At 44.6% G+C, this 18,053-nt stretch overlaps 1 protein-coding gene across 1 annotated transcript; it reads right to left on the bottom strand.

Annotated features, from left to right (window-relative positions):
* Positions 1-592: 592 nt before the first annotated feature.
* On the bottom strand, positions 593-15,973 carry LOC308235610 (uncharacterized protein). The gene is made up of 3 exons (XM_080644611.1): positions 15,724-15,973; positions 14,720-14,846; positions 593-5,430 (listed from the first exon to the last, which is right to left on the bottom strand). The coding sequence occupies exons 1-3, from the start codon at positions 15,754-15,756 to the stop codon at positions 3,275-3,277; spliced, it is 2,316 nt and encodes a 771-aa protein (XP_080500737.1). The 5' UTR covers positions 15,757-15,973; the 3' UTR covers positions 593-3,274.
* Between the last annotated feature and the right edge of the window lie 2,080 nt (positions 15,974-18,053).

Genomic DNA, 18,053 nt, shown 5'->3' on the forward strand with positions numbered 1-18,053 from the left:
ACCGGAATCGAACCCGGGACCCTTCCGTCCACAGGCCGACGCTCTATCCACTGAGCCAAACCGGTTTCGGCAGTCATTGTTTTTTTATCAATATTTTTTTAATATCATGCTTTTGTTTTTATATCATGTCTTTGTTATTATATCATGTTGTATTGTTTATTTATTAATCAGTTTATATATTATTTTGATGTACACTTTACTAATTTTCTTTCATCTCTGACACTTCTATTATGGAGAAAGGGCAAACAGCAATATTAAAATATTTCTTCTAATTATTTTCCTTTCAATGTGTATGAATTTGTGCACCAGGCCACTAATTTTTAAAATAAAAAATTACTGACCAAAGAAAATATTCTCTAGGAGAGTGGGTGCTAACCTTTCGAACCTAACAGACCACCAGTGGTTCACCTACCCCTGGTTGTCGACCACTGCTCCAAAGGTTTCCTTAAACCAGCGATCACCAACCTTTTGGACCTCAAGTACCACCAGTGGTTCACTGATCACCAGTTGGCAACCGCTGATCTAGGATGTGGAAAATGTGAATACCTCATACATTGGTGGAAAAATGCCAAAAGGTACAATCAGTTTATTTAAAAGGAATAGTTTATTGACTTTTAAAATATACATTTTTTAACTTCGAAAGGAAGGGAGAGATGAAAAACCAATGGTGAGAGAGAATCATTGACAGGCTGCCTCTTGCACAACCCCCACTCAGTTTGAGGCAGCAACTCAGGAATGTATCCTGACCTGGAATCCACCCATGACCACCTGGTTCATACGTCAAAGCTCAATGATTGAGCCATGCCAGACAGGCAATTTTATTAATTTTTGGAGAGAAGAAGGGTGAGGGAGAAACACAATGCAAGAGTGCAACACAGACCAGCCAGCTCCTGCACACCCCATTCCAAGAAGCTAGCCCACAACCCAGAAACACGCCTAGCAATTTGATGGGAAACACTTCTGTACATGGGATCACACCCAAAAAACTGAACCACAACATCCATGATGGTACATTCAGTTTAGACCACAATATGCTAATCTTTGTCAATATAAACATTCAAATACTCTACGACTCAGATTATGCACTCAATTTTTGACAAAGGTAAATAAAACTTATATCCATATAAAGAATCATACAGAAATGTTTATCCAACTTTATTAGAAATAACTAAATATTCATAAAAATGGATAAGCTATTGGTGATATATTCAAAGGTAAGAATGTTTATCAGAAAAAAGATTAGTTACTAATATATCTTTAATGAAACTCCAAGTATTTATGAAACATAAAATAAAGCAGGAAAATACTTAGAAAAAGCAAAGTTCTCTATTAAAGTGGAAAGTAAATCCATGATTACTGGGAAAGCTCTGAAGAACAGGGACATATTAAATGAGGTCATAAAGGAACTACACAGTGACAGATATGGTCAGCATTATCACTATAATGATGTTTTCAGTTTCATGTTTACATGAAGATTTACGAAATACTATACTAAACATGTATTTTACTTATAGCTTTTAACATTGGTTCAAAATTTAAAAATGTGTAAGTTCAAATATACTGAAAAAATAAGTTTGGCAAATCTATTTTCAATCGACCTACTTATGCTCTCTGGGTGACACTTTCACCTCAGTGACAGAAAATGTAACAAGCAATGAAGAACTTTCACCCAAAACAACAAGAATGCTGACTGGATCACAAAAGCCACATCCCTAAACTACAGACAACCTTTGCCTTTATCCATCCTTTCCTGCCAGCTCACCAATGGCTCTTAGGTGAACATCTGAGAGGATACAGGAAGCCACACAACCTCTTGATTATATTCAACGACAATGACTGTGTCCACAGAAGATAAACATGCCTGGAGATCCTTAGATCTGTGTACACAACGCTCCATAGTCTTTTTCTCAGAAACATTTCTGGATGCCCGTTTAGATGAGGAAAAGTCCATCAAATGGGCTGCAATTCCCTCCAAAACTCATTAGGTCAGTGTTTCTGCAGTGAAAGGGTTTCCCCTAACAGCAAAGGTTATCACACCAGTGACCATCGCTCATGGAATTGTAGGCATTAGGGCACATTGCCCTTTGGAAGTCCTGGGCAAGAGATTACCTTCAAGTGTATGGGCATCCCTTGAAAACAAGAAAAAATTCACACTGCTGGAAAACATACTTGATGTTGTCACAGCTACCCACTCTGTGGATTGATCTCTGGGTCCCAAAGCATCCATCTGCACATGAGGACTACAAAGGCCACAGTATTTCCTAGGAAAATATGGGCAGCAATGTGAATTTGGCAAACACTGCTGAGCTAATTTCTGCACCATATTGTTCCCTAAAAAGCAAAGAATGTTTGAGAACCCACAAAAGTTGTTCACCTCATCATGCTTGGAGAGCCCCGATCTCCTTATAAGTTAAACCACACAGTAAATAGAACACCCAAGATTAAAGAAGCCTTAGGAAGAAGCCTTCATTATTTTACAAAGAAGAGAGACATGAGACTGGCAGTCCTTGCATTGATGACTTAGGCACTCAATAAATTCATCACTGGCATCTAGGAAAAGTGTGGTCTTGAGAATGGCAATCCCTCTGCAATACTACGTTTTCTGGGCCAACACTAATCAGTCCTACGTGCCAACTGGTGGGAGGGAAAACAATTACCAACCAAGGGCTCAGGTAATCTTAGTTTTCTTCAACAAATAAGACTACAGAGTTAGCTTTCCCTGGGCACGTGAGGATGGTGATTGATGCCATCTGTAGGGGCTTTAAACATGGCTTAGATAAAATACCTTCAGCCATAGAAATATGCAGTGACATAGATCTTATAAATGCGGCAACACGTCTTTGTATATTGGAAAGTGCAACATAGATACATAAGGTTCCAACGTAAAAACAAACACAAAAGGAAAAACACTAAGGGGAGTGTACATAATCTGGGTGATTAAATGTATGAAATACAATTCAGACAAAAGGGACTTCATACAATTTTTTCCATGATTGCTAAGACCTAACTAAGAAACTACATTTCCTATACATCTAAGAAATTTCTCACATTTGGACTCATAACTGCAGAGTATATTTAGAAATTTGCCTGAGAGATATCTCACATTAATTACACTCATAATGGCTTTCTCCTCTGTGAACTCTCTAATGATATTGGAGACCAGTGTTACTTTTGAAAGATTTCCCACATTCACCGCATTTATAAGGCTTTTCTCCAGTGTGAATTCTCTGATGACAATGAAGGTCGCTGCTTCTGGTAAAAGATTTCCCAAAATTCACTGCATTGAAAAGGCTTTTCTCCTGTGTGAACTCTGATGATATTGGAGACCAGTGCTCCTTGTAAAAGACTTACCACATTCAGTGCATTTATAAGGCTTTTTTCCTGTGTGAACTCTCTCATGATATTGGAGACCAGTGCTACTTGTAAAAGATTTCCCACATTCACTGCATTTATAAGGCTTTTCTCCTCTGTGAACTCTCTGATGATATTGCAGACCATTTCTACTTTTGAGAAATTTCCCACATTCACTGCATTTATAAGGCTTTTCTCCAGTATGAACTTTCTGATGACGAAGAAGGCCAGTGCTCCAGGTAAAATATTTCCCACATTCACTGCATTTATAAGGCTTTTCTCCAGTGTGAATTCTCTGATGACAATGAAGATCACTGCTACTGGTAAAAGATTTCCCACATTCACTGCATTTATAAGGCTTTTCTCCAGTGTGAATTCTCTGATGACAATGAAGGTCACTGCTACTGGTAAAAGATTTCCCACATTCACTGCATTTATAAGGCTTTTCTCCAGTGTGAACTCTTTGATGATATTGGAGACTCTTAGTATATGTAAAAGTTTTCCCACATTCACTGCACTGATAAGGCTTTTCTCCTGTGTGAACTCTCTGATGATATTGGAGACCAGTACTAAATGTAAAAGATTTACCACATTCACTGCATTGATAAGGCTTTTCTCCTGTGTGAACTCTCTCATGATATTGAAGACCAGTGCTACTTGTAAAAGATTTCCCACATTCACTGCATTTATAAGGCTTTTCTCCTGTATGAACTCTCTGATGACTACGAAGGTGGGTGTTAGTGGTAAAAGATTTCCCACACTCACTGCATTTATAAGGCTTTTCTCCAGTGTGAACTCTCTGATGACTGCGAATGTGGTGGTTAGTGGTAAAAGTTTTCCCACATTCACTGCATTGATAAGGCTTTTCTCCTGTGTGAACTCTCTGATGATATTGGAGATGAATGCTACTTGTAAAAGACTTTCCACATTCACTGCATTTGTACGGCTTTTCTCCTGTATGAATTCTCTGATGACAACTAAGGGCAGTCCTCCAGGTAAAAGACTTCCCACAGTCACTGCATTTATAAGGCTTTTCACCTGTATGAACTCTCTGATGATAATGAAAGTAAGACTTAGTTGTAAATGATTTTCGACATTCGCTGCACTCATAGGGCCTTTCTCCGGTGTGAACTCTCTTATGACAATGAAGTTCGTTGCTAGTGATAAAAGACTTCCCACATTCACTGCAGTGATAAGGCCTTTCTCCAGTGTGCACTCTCTGATGTCGACAAAGATTAGTGCTACTGGTGTAAGCTTTCCCACATTCACTACATTTATAACGCTTTTCTCCAGTATGAACTCTCTCATGACAATGAAGGTTACTGCTCCTGGTAAAAGATTTCCCATAGTCATTGGACTCAAAATGCCTTTCTCCTGTGCAAACTCTCTGATCATAAAGGAGGGCACTGCTACTGCTAAAAGCTTTTCCATAGTCACTGCACTCATAAGTCCTTTCTCCAGTGTGACCTCGATGTCGATAATGAAAACTAGAAAATTTGGTGATATATTTTCCACATTCAGAGAACACAAAACACTGACTTCCAGCATGGACACCCTTTTCCTGAATAAACGTGTGGTTGCAATTAATGTCTTTCTTACTTTCTTTTCCGGTGTAATAATTTTTTCTCCTTTGAAATGTCATCCCTGGCGTTGAAATAGCATTTGGACTGTCCTTGGTCTGGGTAGCCTTTAGGTGGAGATGTCCTGACCCGGTAAGGACACCAGGCTCAACCTCCCCACATGTGAAATGATTCTGCAACAAATTGAAATTGCAGCTGTCTGCACGTGAGATCCTGTCCACACCTGTATTGAAAGTCTTCTCTCTCACATGCTGCTGGTGAAATTTTACACGGAAGTAAAACCGTTTTGCACATGCCCCACACCTCAAGAGTATCTGTCCGTGTTGTGTTCCCTGTAGCTCAGTCAAGTGGAAAATGTTTCCCAAGACGAGCCCACAACTCTCACAGGGGTGGCTCTTCTGGGAAGACAAGGCTATCTTGGGATTCCTTGCATGTGACACTCTTACAGAAACGTTCTCTTCAGTGCGTGCCTCTACATTCTCTCCTCCACAGCAGCAACCTGTACAAAAGAAAATGAAGGTGAAATGCCTGTTGCCCTTATGAAAAAAGAATATCTTCACCACAAATGTTTATCTGTTGTCACTAGGCATGATTCCATAGAAAGATTTTCAAGATGAGTGAGTTAGACTCTATAGAAATTGCTGTTATACGTAACGTGGCCCCAAAAGTCAGTCGATAATGAAAAACTCACCAAGAGAGGGACAGAAGCACAGCGTGGGATACAAAGAGGAAAGGAAGTCTCTAATCATTATTCCTGTATAAAAGGCTTCCTTTAGAATCTTACATGCAGGCCATGTGAGTCTGTGTAGAATAATTTAATGCTGCTCAAAGTTATAAAAATTAATTATATTAGAGCACACGATGTTCAACATCAATATAATAATACGAGTGCACTCCAAGGCGCTGCAGACATGGACGAACGTTGGAGTGCATTAAACAGAGACCTGTGAAAGAGTTAGAAGTGCAAAGTCCAGAGCAGTTAAGTTTATCAGTTGCCTGGGAATCTGAGTAGAAATTATCATTATGAGATCTGAGAAGTTGGCAAAGTATGAACAGTAAGCACAAACTAGCATAATTGGGTGAGGAATGGGCAATTGCAACAAAACACTGGGTTTCTAGCTATGAATGACACTTCAACAAGGGAAGACTGCCTGTGGGTCCACTGTGTTATTCATGAAGTCGTGTTTCTTCTGAAATACAAAAATTATTCTTCCCCTTAAATTCCATTAGAGCAGGGGTGGGCAAACTTTTTTTTTTTTTTTAATATATTTTATTGATATTTTACAGAGAGGAAGGGAGAGGGATAGAAAGTCAGAAACATCGATGAGAGAGAAACATCGATCAGTTGCCTCCTGCACACCCCCCACTGGGGATGTGCCCACAACCAAGGTACATGCCCTTGACCGGAATCGAACCCGGGACCCTTGAGTCCGCAGGCCGACGCTCTATCCACTGAGCCAAACCGGTTTCGGCTGGGCAAACTTTTTGACTCGAGGGCCACAATGGATTCTTAAACTGGACCGGAGGGCCGGTACAAAAGCATGGATGGAGTGTTTGTGTGAACTAATATAAATTCAAAGTAAAGGAGCAGAGGGGAGAGCAAGAGAACCGGATAGAACAGCCGGATCCGGCCCGCGGGCCATAGTTTGCCCAAGGCTGCATTAGAGCCATTGCATGGGATAAATGATGCAAATCTTCAAAGAAAAACAGAAAAGATGGATGGTCAACACTGTGGTAGAACAACAAAGGACAAATGAGATCACAGACAAAAGACCTATGTGAGTAACATCAGCAAGATGGCAGGATCAAAGAAATGAGCATATTCCCCCATCCCAGTGTAAGTAGACAGCTATCCATGAACAGTAACCCCATAGGAAATGGGAATAAGAGTACCATGAAGACAAACACTATTACACAACACAAATAAATCAGAACTGTACAGAAAGGATGAGTGGGAAGACTGGGTGAACAAACATATTTGAAGATAACTACAGTCAAAAACAAGGGTCAGAGTTACCACCAGCAGCCACTGTGCTTCTGAATATAATAGACCATAGTGGCTTCTTATAAAATACAGGAAATCACTGTGTTTAAAAACCACAGAATGCCTTGACCAGTATGACTCAGTTGGTTGGAGCTTCGTCCTATATACCAGCAGTTGAGGATTCAATTCCCAGTCAAGGCACATATCAGTATGTGGGTTCCATTTCCAGTTAGCTTGTGTGCATAGGGCAGACGATGGATATTTCCCCTGCAAACTGATATTTCACTTTCTCTCTCTCTCTCTCTCTTTCTCTCTCTCTCTCTCTCTTTGTCTGTCTCTCTCTCTTCATCTCTCTTCCTCTCTATCTGAAACTAATCCTATCTAATAAAAGAGTAATATGCAAATTGACCATTACTCCAACACACAAGATGGCTGCCCCCATGTGGTCAAAGATGGCCGCCACAAAATGGCCAGCAGAGGAGGTAAGTTGGGAGGGTCCAGGCCTGCAAGGGAGGGCAGTTGTGGGGGACCACACCTGCAAGGGACGGCAGTTGTGGGGGACCACACCCGCAAGGGAGGGCAGTTGTGGGGGACCACGCCTGCAAGGGAGGGCAGTTGGGGGCGATCAGGCCTGCAGGGAAGGGCAGTTAGGGGTGACCAGGCAAGAAGAGGAAGGCAGTTGGGGGTGACCAGGCCTGTACAGAAGGGCAGTTGAGGGGGACTCAGGCCTGCAGGGTAGAGCATTGGAAGGTCATGGGTTTGATTTGCAGTAACTGGCATTTACCTTGGTTTCAGGTTCAATTCCCCCTCTAACTGGGGGCATATCTGGGAGGCAATCCATTGATATTTCTCTCTCCCTTCTGCCTCTCCTCTCTCTCCCTCTCCCTTTCTCTCTCTCTCTCTGTCTCTAAGAAAAAAATCAATGGGAAAAATATTCTCACTATTCAGGTGAAGATAAAAAAATAAAGAATTTATTTCAGAAAAGTTACTGGAAAAGAGATCCAAGATGGCGGTGTAGGCAAAGGCCTATACTCGCTGCCTCCCACAACCACATGAAAATTACAACCAAAACACAGAACAACCATCAGCCAGAAATGCTGGAAAGCTGGCTGAATGGAAGTCTTACAACTAGAGAAGAAGACAGCACACTGAGACTGGAAGTGAGGAGGCACAAAAGGTCCTGTACCCATGAGGGACACTTTTTAAATAGGGATGGAGGTCGTCTCTGAAGAGTTCACCTGGCGGAGGAAGGGGTTCCAGACCCACAGCTGATACCCAGCCCAGGGACCCAGAGCTGGGAAAAGAAGTCCCCACAGGCAGTAAGAACTAAGGGCTGTAAAAACCAGGGCGGATTGGGTCTCAGGGACACAGAGGCTACAGGAGTCCCGGCTCCTCCTCTTACAATGCCAGCACCATGAACTGAACTTACAAACTCCCGCTACCTCTAAGCTCCAGTGCCAGGTGAGGCTTGAGAGGGGGCAGGTGGAGGGGCGTCAAGACACATAGGAGGAGTAACTGGACTGACTGGCATCAGGGCAGGAACTCGAGGGCGGTTTTATCCTAGACACAGGTGCTTGCAGCGGTCATTATACCTATTCTGGGACCTCCTGGGTGGCACGGCTCACTGGCAACCATTTCTGTTTGCTCCGCCCTGGTGATTCCCTGAAACCTCACCCCATCCAATTTAAAACCCCACCCAAGCTTGGTGCAGCAGCTTTTACATATGAACTAGAGGCCCGGTGCACAAAATTCGTGCACGGGGGGGAAGGGTTCCCTCAGGCCAGCCTGCACCCTCTCCAATCTCGGATCCCTCTCACAATCCGGACTGCTGGCTCCCAACTGTTCGCCTGCCTGCCTTTCTGATTGCCCCTAACCGCTTCTGCCTGCTAGCCTGATCACCCCTAACCACTCCCCTGCCAGCCTGATAGATTCCTAACTGCTCCCCTGCCAGCCTGATTGCCCCTAACTGCCCTCCCCTGCCAGTGTGGTCACCCCTAACTGACCTCCCCTGAAAGCCTGATAACCCCTATTTGCCTTCCCCTGCAGGCATGGTCACCCCTAACTGCCCTCCCTTGCAGGCCTGGTCTGCCCCAACTGCTCTTCCCTGCAGGCCGTGGTCTCCCTCAACTGCCCTTCCCTACAGGCATGGTCGCCCCCAACTGCCCTCCTCTGCTGGCCTGGTCACCCCTAACTGCCCTTCCCTGAAGGCTTGATCACCCCAAACTGCCCTACCCTGCAGGCCTGGTCCCCCCCAACTGCTCTCCCTCCTGGCTTTATCGCCCACAACAGCCCTCCCTTGCAGGCGTGGTTCCCCACAACTGCCCTCCCTTGCAGGCCTGGACCCTCCCAACTTCCTTCCCCTGCTGGCATTTTGTGGCGGCCATCTTGTGTCCACATGGGGGCGGCCATCATTTTTTTTTTTTTTAAATATATTTTATTGATATTTTACAGAGAGGAAGGGAGAGGAACAGAGAGCTAGAAACATCGATGAGAGAGAAAAATCGATCAGCTGCCTCCTGAACACCTCCCACTGGGGATGTGCCCCCAACCAAGGCACATGCCCTTGACCAGAATCGAACCCAGGACTTTCCAGTCCGCAGGCCGACACTCTATCCACTAAGCCAAACCGGTTTCGGCTGCCATCTTTGACCACATGGGGGCAGCCATCTTGTGTGTTGGAGTGATGGCCAATTTGCATATTACTCTTTTATTAGATAGGATGGCCTATCTATGCTCAGGTTAAAATCTGTCATGCAAGTTGCAGTTGGGTCAGGGAGCCCAAAACCTATCATTAAAAGGCCCAAGAACCGGCTCCAGCATTAGCCTTACTTGCTTCACAGCTGGGCCTCATCATGGCACTACCAAACTCGATACAGAGAGGAGAATCTGCAGATCTCTCTGTACATCCTGCTGGGTGGCTCCAAGAGGAGGCTGACCTTACACCTCCCTGGAGACACAAGAGCCAGTGTACCCAGTGGTCAGTGTCATACCATACCAGCTTACAACTCTTCACATCCATAAGCAACACACTCAAGGGGCAGACTCACTGAGCAACAAAGCCCCACTGAAGCAAGTCCTGAGTGGCAGTGATTCCCATAGATGCCAAAAGCCTCAACAAAATTCTAGCAAATCGGATCCAGCATTACGTTAGAAAGGTCATACCGCATGATCAATTAGGATTTATTCCACGGATAAAAGGATGGCATAGTATCCACAAATCAATAAACATGATACATCACATAAACAAACTGAAAGAAAAAAATCACATCATCATATCAATTGATGCAGAAAAAGCATTTGACAAAATCCAACACCCTTTCTTGATAAAAACTGTCAGCAAAGTGAGAGTACAGAGATCATACCTCAAAATAAAAAAAGCCCTGCCCTAGCTTCTTTGGCTCAGTGGATAGAGCATCGGCCTGCAGATTGAGGGATTCCAGGTTCGATTCCGGTCAAGGGCACATGCCTGGGTTGCAAGCTTGATCCCCATTGGGGGACATGCAGGAGGCAGCCAATCAATAATTCTCTCTCATCATTGATCTTTCTATTTCTCTTTCCCTCTCCCTTCCTCTCTGAAATCAAAGATATATTAAAAAAAAAAAAAAAAAAAGCAGCCCTATATGACAAACCTACAGCCAACATCATACTCATTGGGCAAAAACTACAACCATTTTCCCTAAGAACAGGAACAAGACAGGGATGCCCACCTTCACCTCTCCTGTTTGATATAAAACTGTAAGAGCCAGCCATAGCGATCAGATAAGAAGAAGAAATGAAAGGCATCCAAATTGGAAAAGAAGCAAAACTGTCATTATTCACAGATGATATGATATTGTACCTAGAAAATCTTAAAGACTCCATCAAAAGAGTACTAAATATATTAAATGCATTCAGCAATGTAGCAGGATACAATAGTAACACCCAAATTCTATGGCTTTTTTAAAAAATATATTTTATTAATTTTTTTACAGAGAGGAAGGGAGAGGGATACAGAGTTAGAAACATCGATGAGAGAGAAACATCGATCACCTTCCTCCTGCACATACTGGGGATGTGCCTGCAACCAAGGTACATGCCCTTGACCAGAATTCAACCTGGGACCCTTCAGTCCGTAGGCCGATGTTCTATCCACTGAGACAAACCGGTTAGGGTTCTATGGCTTTTTTATACCCCAATAATGAACTCACAGAAAGAGAAACAAACAATCCTATGTCCCATTGCAGCAAAAATATTAGGATACCTACGAGTAAACTTAACTAAGGAGGTCAAAGACCTGTACTCGGAAAACTACAGGAAGTTGAAAAAAGAGTTAGAAGAACCTATAAACAACTCTAAGAATATACCGTGTTCATGGATTGGTAGAATCAACATAAGTAAACTGTCCATACTGCCTAAAGCAAGCTATAGATTCAATGCAATCCCCATTAAGATACCAACGGCATATTTCACAGACCTATAATAAATTCTCCAAAAATTCATGTGGAATAAAAACAAAAAACGAATAGCCGCAGCAATCTTGAGAAAGAAGAACAAAGTTGGAGATATCAAAATACCAGATACCAAGCTATATTACAAAAATATCTGGTGCTGGCACAACAACAGACATACAGAACAATGCAACAGAAGAGAAAACCCAGAAATTGATCCAAGCCATTATGCTCAATATTGGACAGTGGAGACAACAGCATACAATGGAGTCAAGATAGTCTCTTCAATAAATAGTGCTGGGAAAATTGGACAGATACATGCATAAAATGAAACTAGACCACCAAATTACAACTTATAGAAAAATAAACTCAAAATGTTTAAAGGACTTAAACGTAAGAGTTTGTAAAACAATAAAAATTTTAGAAGAATCCACAGGCAGAAAAATATCAGACATATGTCCTAGCAATATCTTTACCGATATAGCTCCGAGGGCAATGGAAACTAAGGAAAACATAAACAAATGGGACTACATCAAAATAAAAAGCTTCTGCACAGCAAATGAAACTATCAACAAAACAAAAAGAAAGCCCACTGAATGGGAGAACATATTTGCCAATGTAATCTCCGATAACGGTTTACTCTCTAAAATTTACAGGGAACGCATACATCTTAACAAAAGGAAGATAAACAATCCAATCAATAAACAGACAAAAGGACCTAAAAAGACAGTTTCAAAAGGGGACATACAGAAGACCCAGAGACTATGAAAATATGCTCAAAGTCACTAATCATCTGAGAGATGGAAACCAAAACAATGAGATACCATCTCACACCTGTCAGGATGGCTATCATCAACTATTCGATAAAGGATAAGTACTGGCGAGGATGTGGAGAAAAAGGAACCCTTGTGCAAAGCTGGTGGGAATGCAGAATGGTGCAGACACTGTGGAAAATAGTATAGAGTTTTCAAAAAAATTATATATGGAACTCCCATATAAGCCAGTAACCCCACTTCTAGGAATATATCTCAAGAAATCAGAAACACCAATCAGAAAGGACATATGCACCCCTATGTTCATAGCAGCACAATTTACAATAGCTAAGCTTTGGAAAAAGCCTAAGTGCCCATCAGCAGTTTAGTGGATTAAAAAACTGTGGTACATCTACACAATGGAATAATATGCTACTGAAAAAAAGAAGGGACGCTTACTATTTGCAACAGCATGGATGGACCTGGAGAGCATTATGATCAGCAAAATAAGCCCGTTGGAAAAAGATAAATATCAAATGATCTCACTCTTTTGTGGTCAATGGGGGAAAGAGGAGACATATATAATACAATATATAATACTTTAAACAATAAATAATTTTTAAAAAGGAAATATAGTGAAGATAGCCATAGCACACAACACAATCTACAGATTTTAAATGCAATCCTGAGGATAATCTTTATGGTATTTTACAAGAAATGAAAAGAGAATCTTGAAATGTATGGAATTAACAAACTCGAATAGCAAAAACAAACTTGAGCCAGAACAAAGCTGATGGCATCACACTTTCTGACTTCAATTTATTACCAAGAGAAAGCAAGCAAACCGTGTGTTGCTGGAGAAACGCAGACACATACATCAACAGAACAGAACAGAATTAAACCCAGGCACATACTTAAAATAATCTTTGACAAAGCTGTAAGACACAGAAAAAAGGAAAGAACGTTTCTTCAATGATTGGTGCTGCTAAAAATCAATACTCACATGTAAAAACAACAATACTGGACACTGCTGATAAAATTTAACTCAACCTGCATGACAGAATTGAATGTCAGCGCTAAAACTTAAAACTCCTCAGGACAACCTAGAGAAAAAGCTTTGGAGATTTGTTTTGGACAGGATGTTCTGAATGTGACACCAACCACCAGACAAAAGAGAAAACACAAACAGTCCTCATTAGAGCAAATAAAGAAAAAAAGCTTCTTCACAGCACAACAGCAATAAACAAAATGAAATGAAAGGAAATCTAGAGAATGGAAGGAAATATTCCCAAATCATATGAGGGAATCGATTGGAGAGATTGTGAATTTGACTCTAATCAGCACGATAAAGAGAATATTGCGATATAGACAGAAATTCACACAAATGGAGTTCCCAGGGAATAGTAAAGGTATGTAAATACTATACTGCAGGCAAATAATGCAATGACTGTCTCAAAAGGAAACTCTATATGCACATTGAGTGGCCAGATTATTAAGATCTCTGAACGCATAATAATCTGGCCACTCAGTGTGTAACTTCATTAAAAATACTTAATTGCTAAGCACTAGTAACAAGCATCTGAGCTTGCTAGAGAAATGGTGGCACTAGACCTGCTGAATGCACTTGTTGACAAAAACATGGACTTCGTAGAAAAGTGGGCCTGGGACACCAGTATCTGAGAAGCACAATTAAGCACACGCAAATATAGGTGTTGTGTATGTAATAAGCAATCCTATATAAGAAAGAGGTAATATGCAATTTGACCTTCACGCCCCCAAAAGATGGCCTCCCCCATGTGGTCACAAGATGGCTACCCCCATGTGATCAAAAGATGGCTGCCACCATGTTGTCACAAGATGGCCGGCAGGGGAGGGAAGTTGGGGGTGATCGGGTGGGCAGGGGAGGGCACTTGGGGTGAGCAGGCCCGCAGGGGAGCAGTCAGGCATCGATCACGCTGACAGGGGAGTGGTTAGGTGGTGATCAGGCTGCAGGCAGAAGTGGTCAGGGGCAATAAGGCAGGCAGGCATGCGAGTGATTGAGAGTCAGCAGTCCTGGAAGTTGATAGGGATGTTCGAATGTCCACAGGGATCGGGCCTAAACCAGCAGTGGAACATCCCCTGAGGGCTCCCAAATTGGAGAGGGTGCAGGCTGGGCTGAGGGACACGCCCACCCACACCCACACCCCCAGTACACGAATTTCATGCACCTGGCCTCTAGTTAATATATAAAATATACAAGTTAATCTAGAAAATCATTAACCAAAAAACACAGGTAATAAACAGGATAAGGATGTAGAGACAATTCTTCAAAAAAGATATACACATGACCAATAGGAATATAGAAAATGCTTTCCTCCCTGATCAACGTGGAATCCCTTAGGCTTCCTGCACCACTATGTACCACAAGTCCTTCCCTGTGAACTCAGTACAGAGGGGAGAATTGGGACTTCAGGAATAGAAGGGGCAGTGGAATCAGACCAACCCTCCCCAGGACAGCAACTACCCAGGAAACTGGAAAATCAAGCAGAACCACAGTCTACATGGGAGGACACAGCACACCCTGGGAGATGGGGCCTGGGAAATCCCAAAGCCAAGTCCCGGTCACTGGTGAGAGGAGGGTCTTACCCAGCGAGGATACAAGTTCAAAGTTCTCCAGCATCACATTCAGGTACAGCTGTCTCTGACCCTCATCAAGGAGGCTCCATTCCTCCCTGGAGAAGTACAGGGCAATGTCCTCAAAGGTCACGCCAACCTGTCAGAATGGAGACAATTGACACCAGAGCTGTCTCCCTGAGAACCCACACTCCTACTCCTTACACATCTTCCCCCCCTCAACCTCCTCCAGGGCACCCGGTTAGTGTGGACACCAGGCCCTAATGCCAGTGCAGGCTGCTCTCTCATCACAGTCCCATTACTCACGGGATTGCCCTCAGCAGAGCAGCTGGGTTGGGAGGGAAGGATTGGGGGAGGGGAGGGGAGAGAGCAATGCCATTGAAGGTCTGGGCGATGCCTGCAGGGCCCCAGCCTTCCTGCCAAGCAATACCACCGCTGTCTCCTAGATCATGCCTCCAAGACAAAGCCAAGCCTGGGTTTATGCTTCACCTTTAAGTCCCCACACCAGGTCCCGGGGACCATCAGCTCACACTTCCTCCAGATGTGCACACCACTGGGTAATCTTTAACCTCTTCCCATCTTCAGACCCAGGTTCACTCCCTCAGCTCTGCCCCCTTCCTGCTCCAATGCCACTGGGTCTCGCTGGACTCCCCCATGAACTTGGCACATGGCATGTAGAGAGCTTGTCTTCCAGCCGGGTCCAGGACCACCCCAGGCCTCTGATGGACCCCACAGCCGGGAAAGCCCCAATGAGTCTGTGACGTCCTCCCTGCAGCCTCTGATCTGTCCGCCAATCCTCACAGCCCACATCCTCAGGGGAACCTCAGATGCAAGTCACCCCTGTCCTCTCTGCCCTGCACTGGCTGTGTCCTCAGAAGCCACAACAGTCCTCTCTCCCCTCCGCCTTCCTCACGGTCCTCCATGCGGACTGAGCTGCAGGACGTGACAGGCGCCCGCACCCGGGCTGTGGTGTTCGGTGTGAGGAGGCGGTGAGGGCCCGGGGGACAGGAACTCACCTCAGCGAAGCTCCTCAGCGCGGGCACCGCCATGGCACTCTGTGGGCCGAGCGGGACGGGAGCAGCGGCCCAGGGAATGGCGGTCCCTGTCCGAGGCCTGGCGTGGGTCCACGTAGCGACTGGGAGCTTCAATCCCAAGGGTGAGCTGTGAGCACCCTGCAGGCTCCCACCAAGGGCTGTGAGGAGGGGAACACCACTCTCCCGCCTTCCCCACCGGACTCTGCGACCAGGAACTCCTGACCGCCTGAGGCGGATGGGAGAGAAGACAAAACCCCGCAAGGACTAGTCCCTCCCACAGAAACTGCCTTTTCTCAGCCTCCATTGGTTCAGCCTGGTGTCAGTCCATACATAGCCTTCTGGGTAATGTAGTTTCTACGCTCCAGGTCCGGAATTCTGCATTTCCTCAGAGCTGACTCCAGGACTGGATTTAGGGTCAAATAAATAGCCCAAGAACACACCAGGTATACTCAGGGCCGTGCAGCGCCTTCAGGGGAGGTGACGTCAGGGGCAAGTTTGTTTCTCCTGCACCTGCGTGGCTGGTTTTGCATATCTTTCTTCAGGACCTGCTCTTTCTGAATGGCAGGCATTGTTTCTTCATTCAGGACATTAAGCATGTCTCTCCTTCAGGCCATATGTAGCTGGGGGAGATTGCTCAAGTCTCTAACCTGCCTCCACTGAGTCCATTATACAAAGTTAATGTCACAAAACAGACATTCATACTTTTTTTAAAAATATATATTTTTTGCCGAAACCGGTTTGGCTCAGTGGAAAGAGCTTCGGCCTGCGGACTGAGGGGTCCCGGGTTCATTTCCGGTCAGGGGCATGTACCTTGGTTGCGGGCACATCCCCAGTGGGAGGTGTGCAGGAGGCAGCTGATCGATGTTTCTCTCTCATCGATGTTTCTAGCTCTCTATCCCTCTCCCTTCCTCTCTGTAAAATATCAATAAAATATATATTTTATATATATATATATAATTTTTTTTAATTAATTTTTTACATAGAGGAAGGAAGAAGGGTAGACAGTTAGGAACATCAATCAGCTTCTTCCTGCACACCCCCTACTGGGATGTGCCTGCAACCAAGGTACATGCCCTTGACTGGAATCGAACCTGGGACCCTTCAGTCCGCAGGCCGACGCTCTATCCACTGAGCCAAACCAGCCAGGGCAACAGACATTCATACTTAAGAGCATCTGCTTCTGATGCCATCTGAAGTGTCACCTCTGCAGAGACAAAACCCTAATTACCAAGATCTCCTCTGGGTCAAACTCTGTGCTGGGATCAAAGGGGATGCAGACAAACAGCAGCTCACTCTGAAAGAAGGTTCCCCTGGAGAAACCACTGCAGCTGAGAAATGATGGCGTTCCCCTGATCACGGGGAGGCCAAGGGTAAGGGCTCTGAGATGTAAAGGGAATGGGAGGAAACGCATAACTGCAACCATGGAAACAGGAGCTGCAGCTGAGCCACCCTGGTCCTCATGCTGTACCTGCTCCAGTGAGGGCTGCACATCAGTGGTAGAGACTGTGTCTGATGCTGGAGAAAATAATGGTAAAACCCAGCCCCTTAAATCTGACACTTGTCTGTGGAGTAAACGGGGGAACTGACTTCATTTCTCAGATACTGTATTTTGACAGCAATGTGATATGTTTCCACTTACCCAGGTTGTTGTGAGAATTAAAAAGAAAATGCTCAAAAATCCAACCCTGGAATCCTGGCAACAAGTACTCAGCTTGTTATTTTATTGATCTTGGGAGGCAAGAGTAAGCGCCATCAATCATCTGCATGTCACATTCAGCCAACTGAGATTCAGGGAGCTCTAGTGAGTCTGCTGGGCATTCCCAGGTGGGCCACACCACAATGAGATCTGAGTGCCCACAGCACCTGCCTCCCTGCAGCAGACTCAGTGGCTTCTTAAGGGTCCCACCTATAGCTATAAAGAGCCAGGGGCCATCGCAATCAAACGGATGACCGAACAAGCTGAGTGGGCGACAAGGGCGGTAGGTGAGTTAGTGAGGTACGACCAAATGACCGACCATCAGGTTATGTGCGGCGACCATGCCGGAGGGGGGATTAGCAAGGCACAACAAATCGACAGACCAGCAGGCTGCGTGGGGCAACCAAACGACCGAACAGCACATTGTGTGTGGTGACCAGGCTGGCGGGGGGTGGGGGGGCCAGTTAGGGGTGTCCAGGTTGGCGTGTGGGGGGGGGGGGCACTTGGTGGCAACCAGGTTGTCAGCGGGGGGCAGTTGGGGGCAACCAGACTGGCAGGCAGAGGTGGTTAGGGGTGATCAGGCAGGCAGAGGGGCCTGTAGGGGCAATCAGGCAGG

Source organism: Plecotus auritus (genome assembly GCF_963455305.1).
Source record: "Plecotus auritus genome assembly, chromosome: 10".
Lineage (NCBI taxonomy): Eukaryota > Metazoa > Chordata > Mammalia > Chiroptera > Vespertilionidae > Plecotus > Plecotus auritus.

Excerpts from the sequence above, each read along its gene's own strand:
- LOC308235610 (XM_080644611.1), bottom strand. The coding sequence starts at position 15,756 with ATGGCGGTGCCCGCGCTGAGGAGCTTCGCTGAG. Across the intron at positions 14,847-15,723 it reads CGCTGAGGAGCTTCGCTGAG|GTTGGCGTGACCTTTGAGGA; the intron begins GTGAGTTCCTGT and ends CCATTCTGACAG. Across the intron at positions 5,431-14,719 it reads TGAACTTGTATCCTCGCTGG|GTTGCTGCTGTGGAGGAGAG; the intron begins GTAAGACCCTCC and ends TCTTTTGTACAG.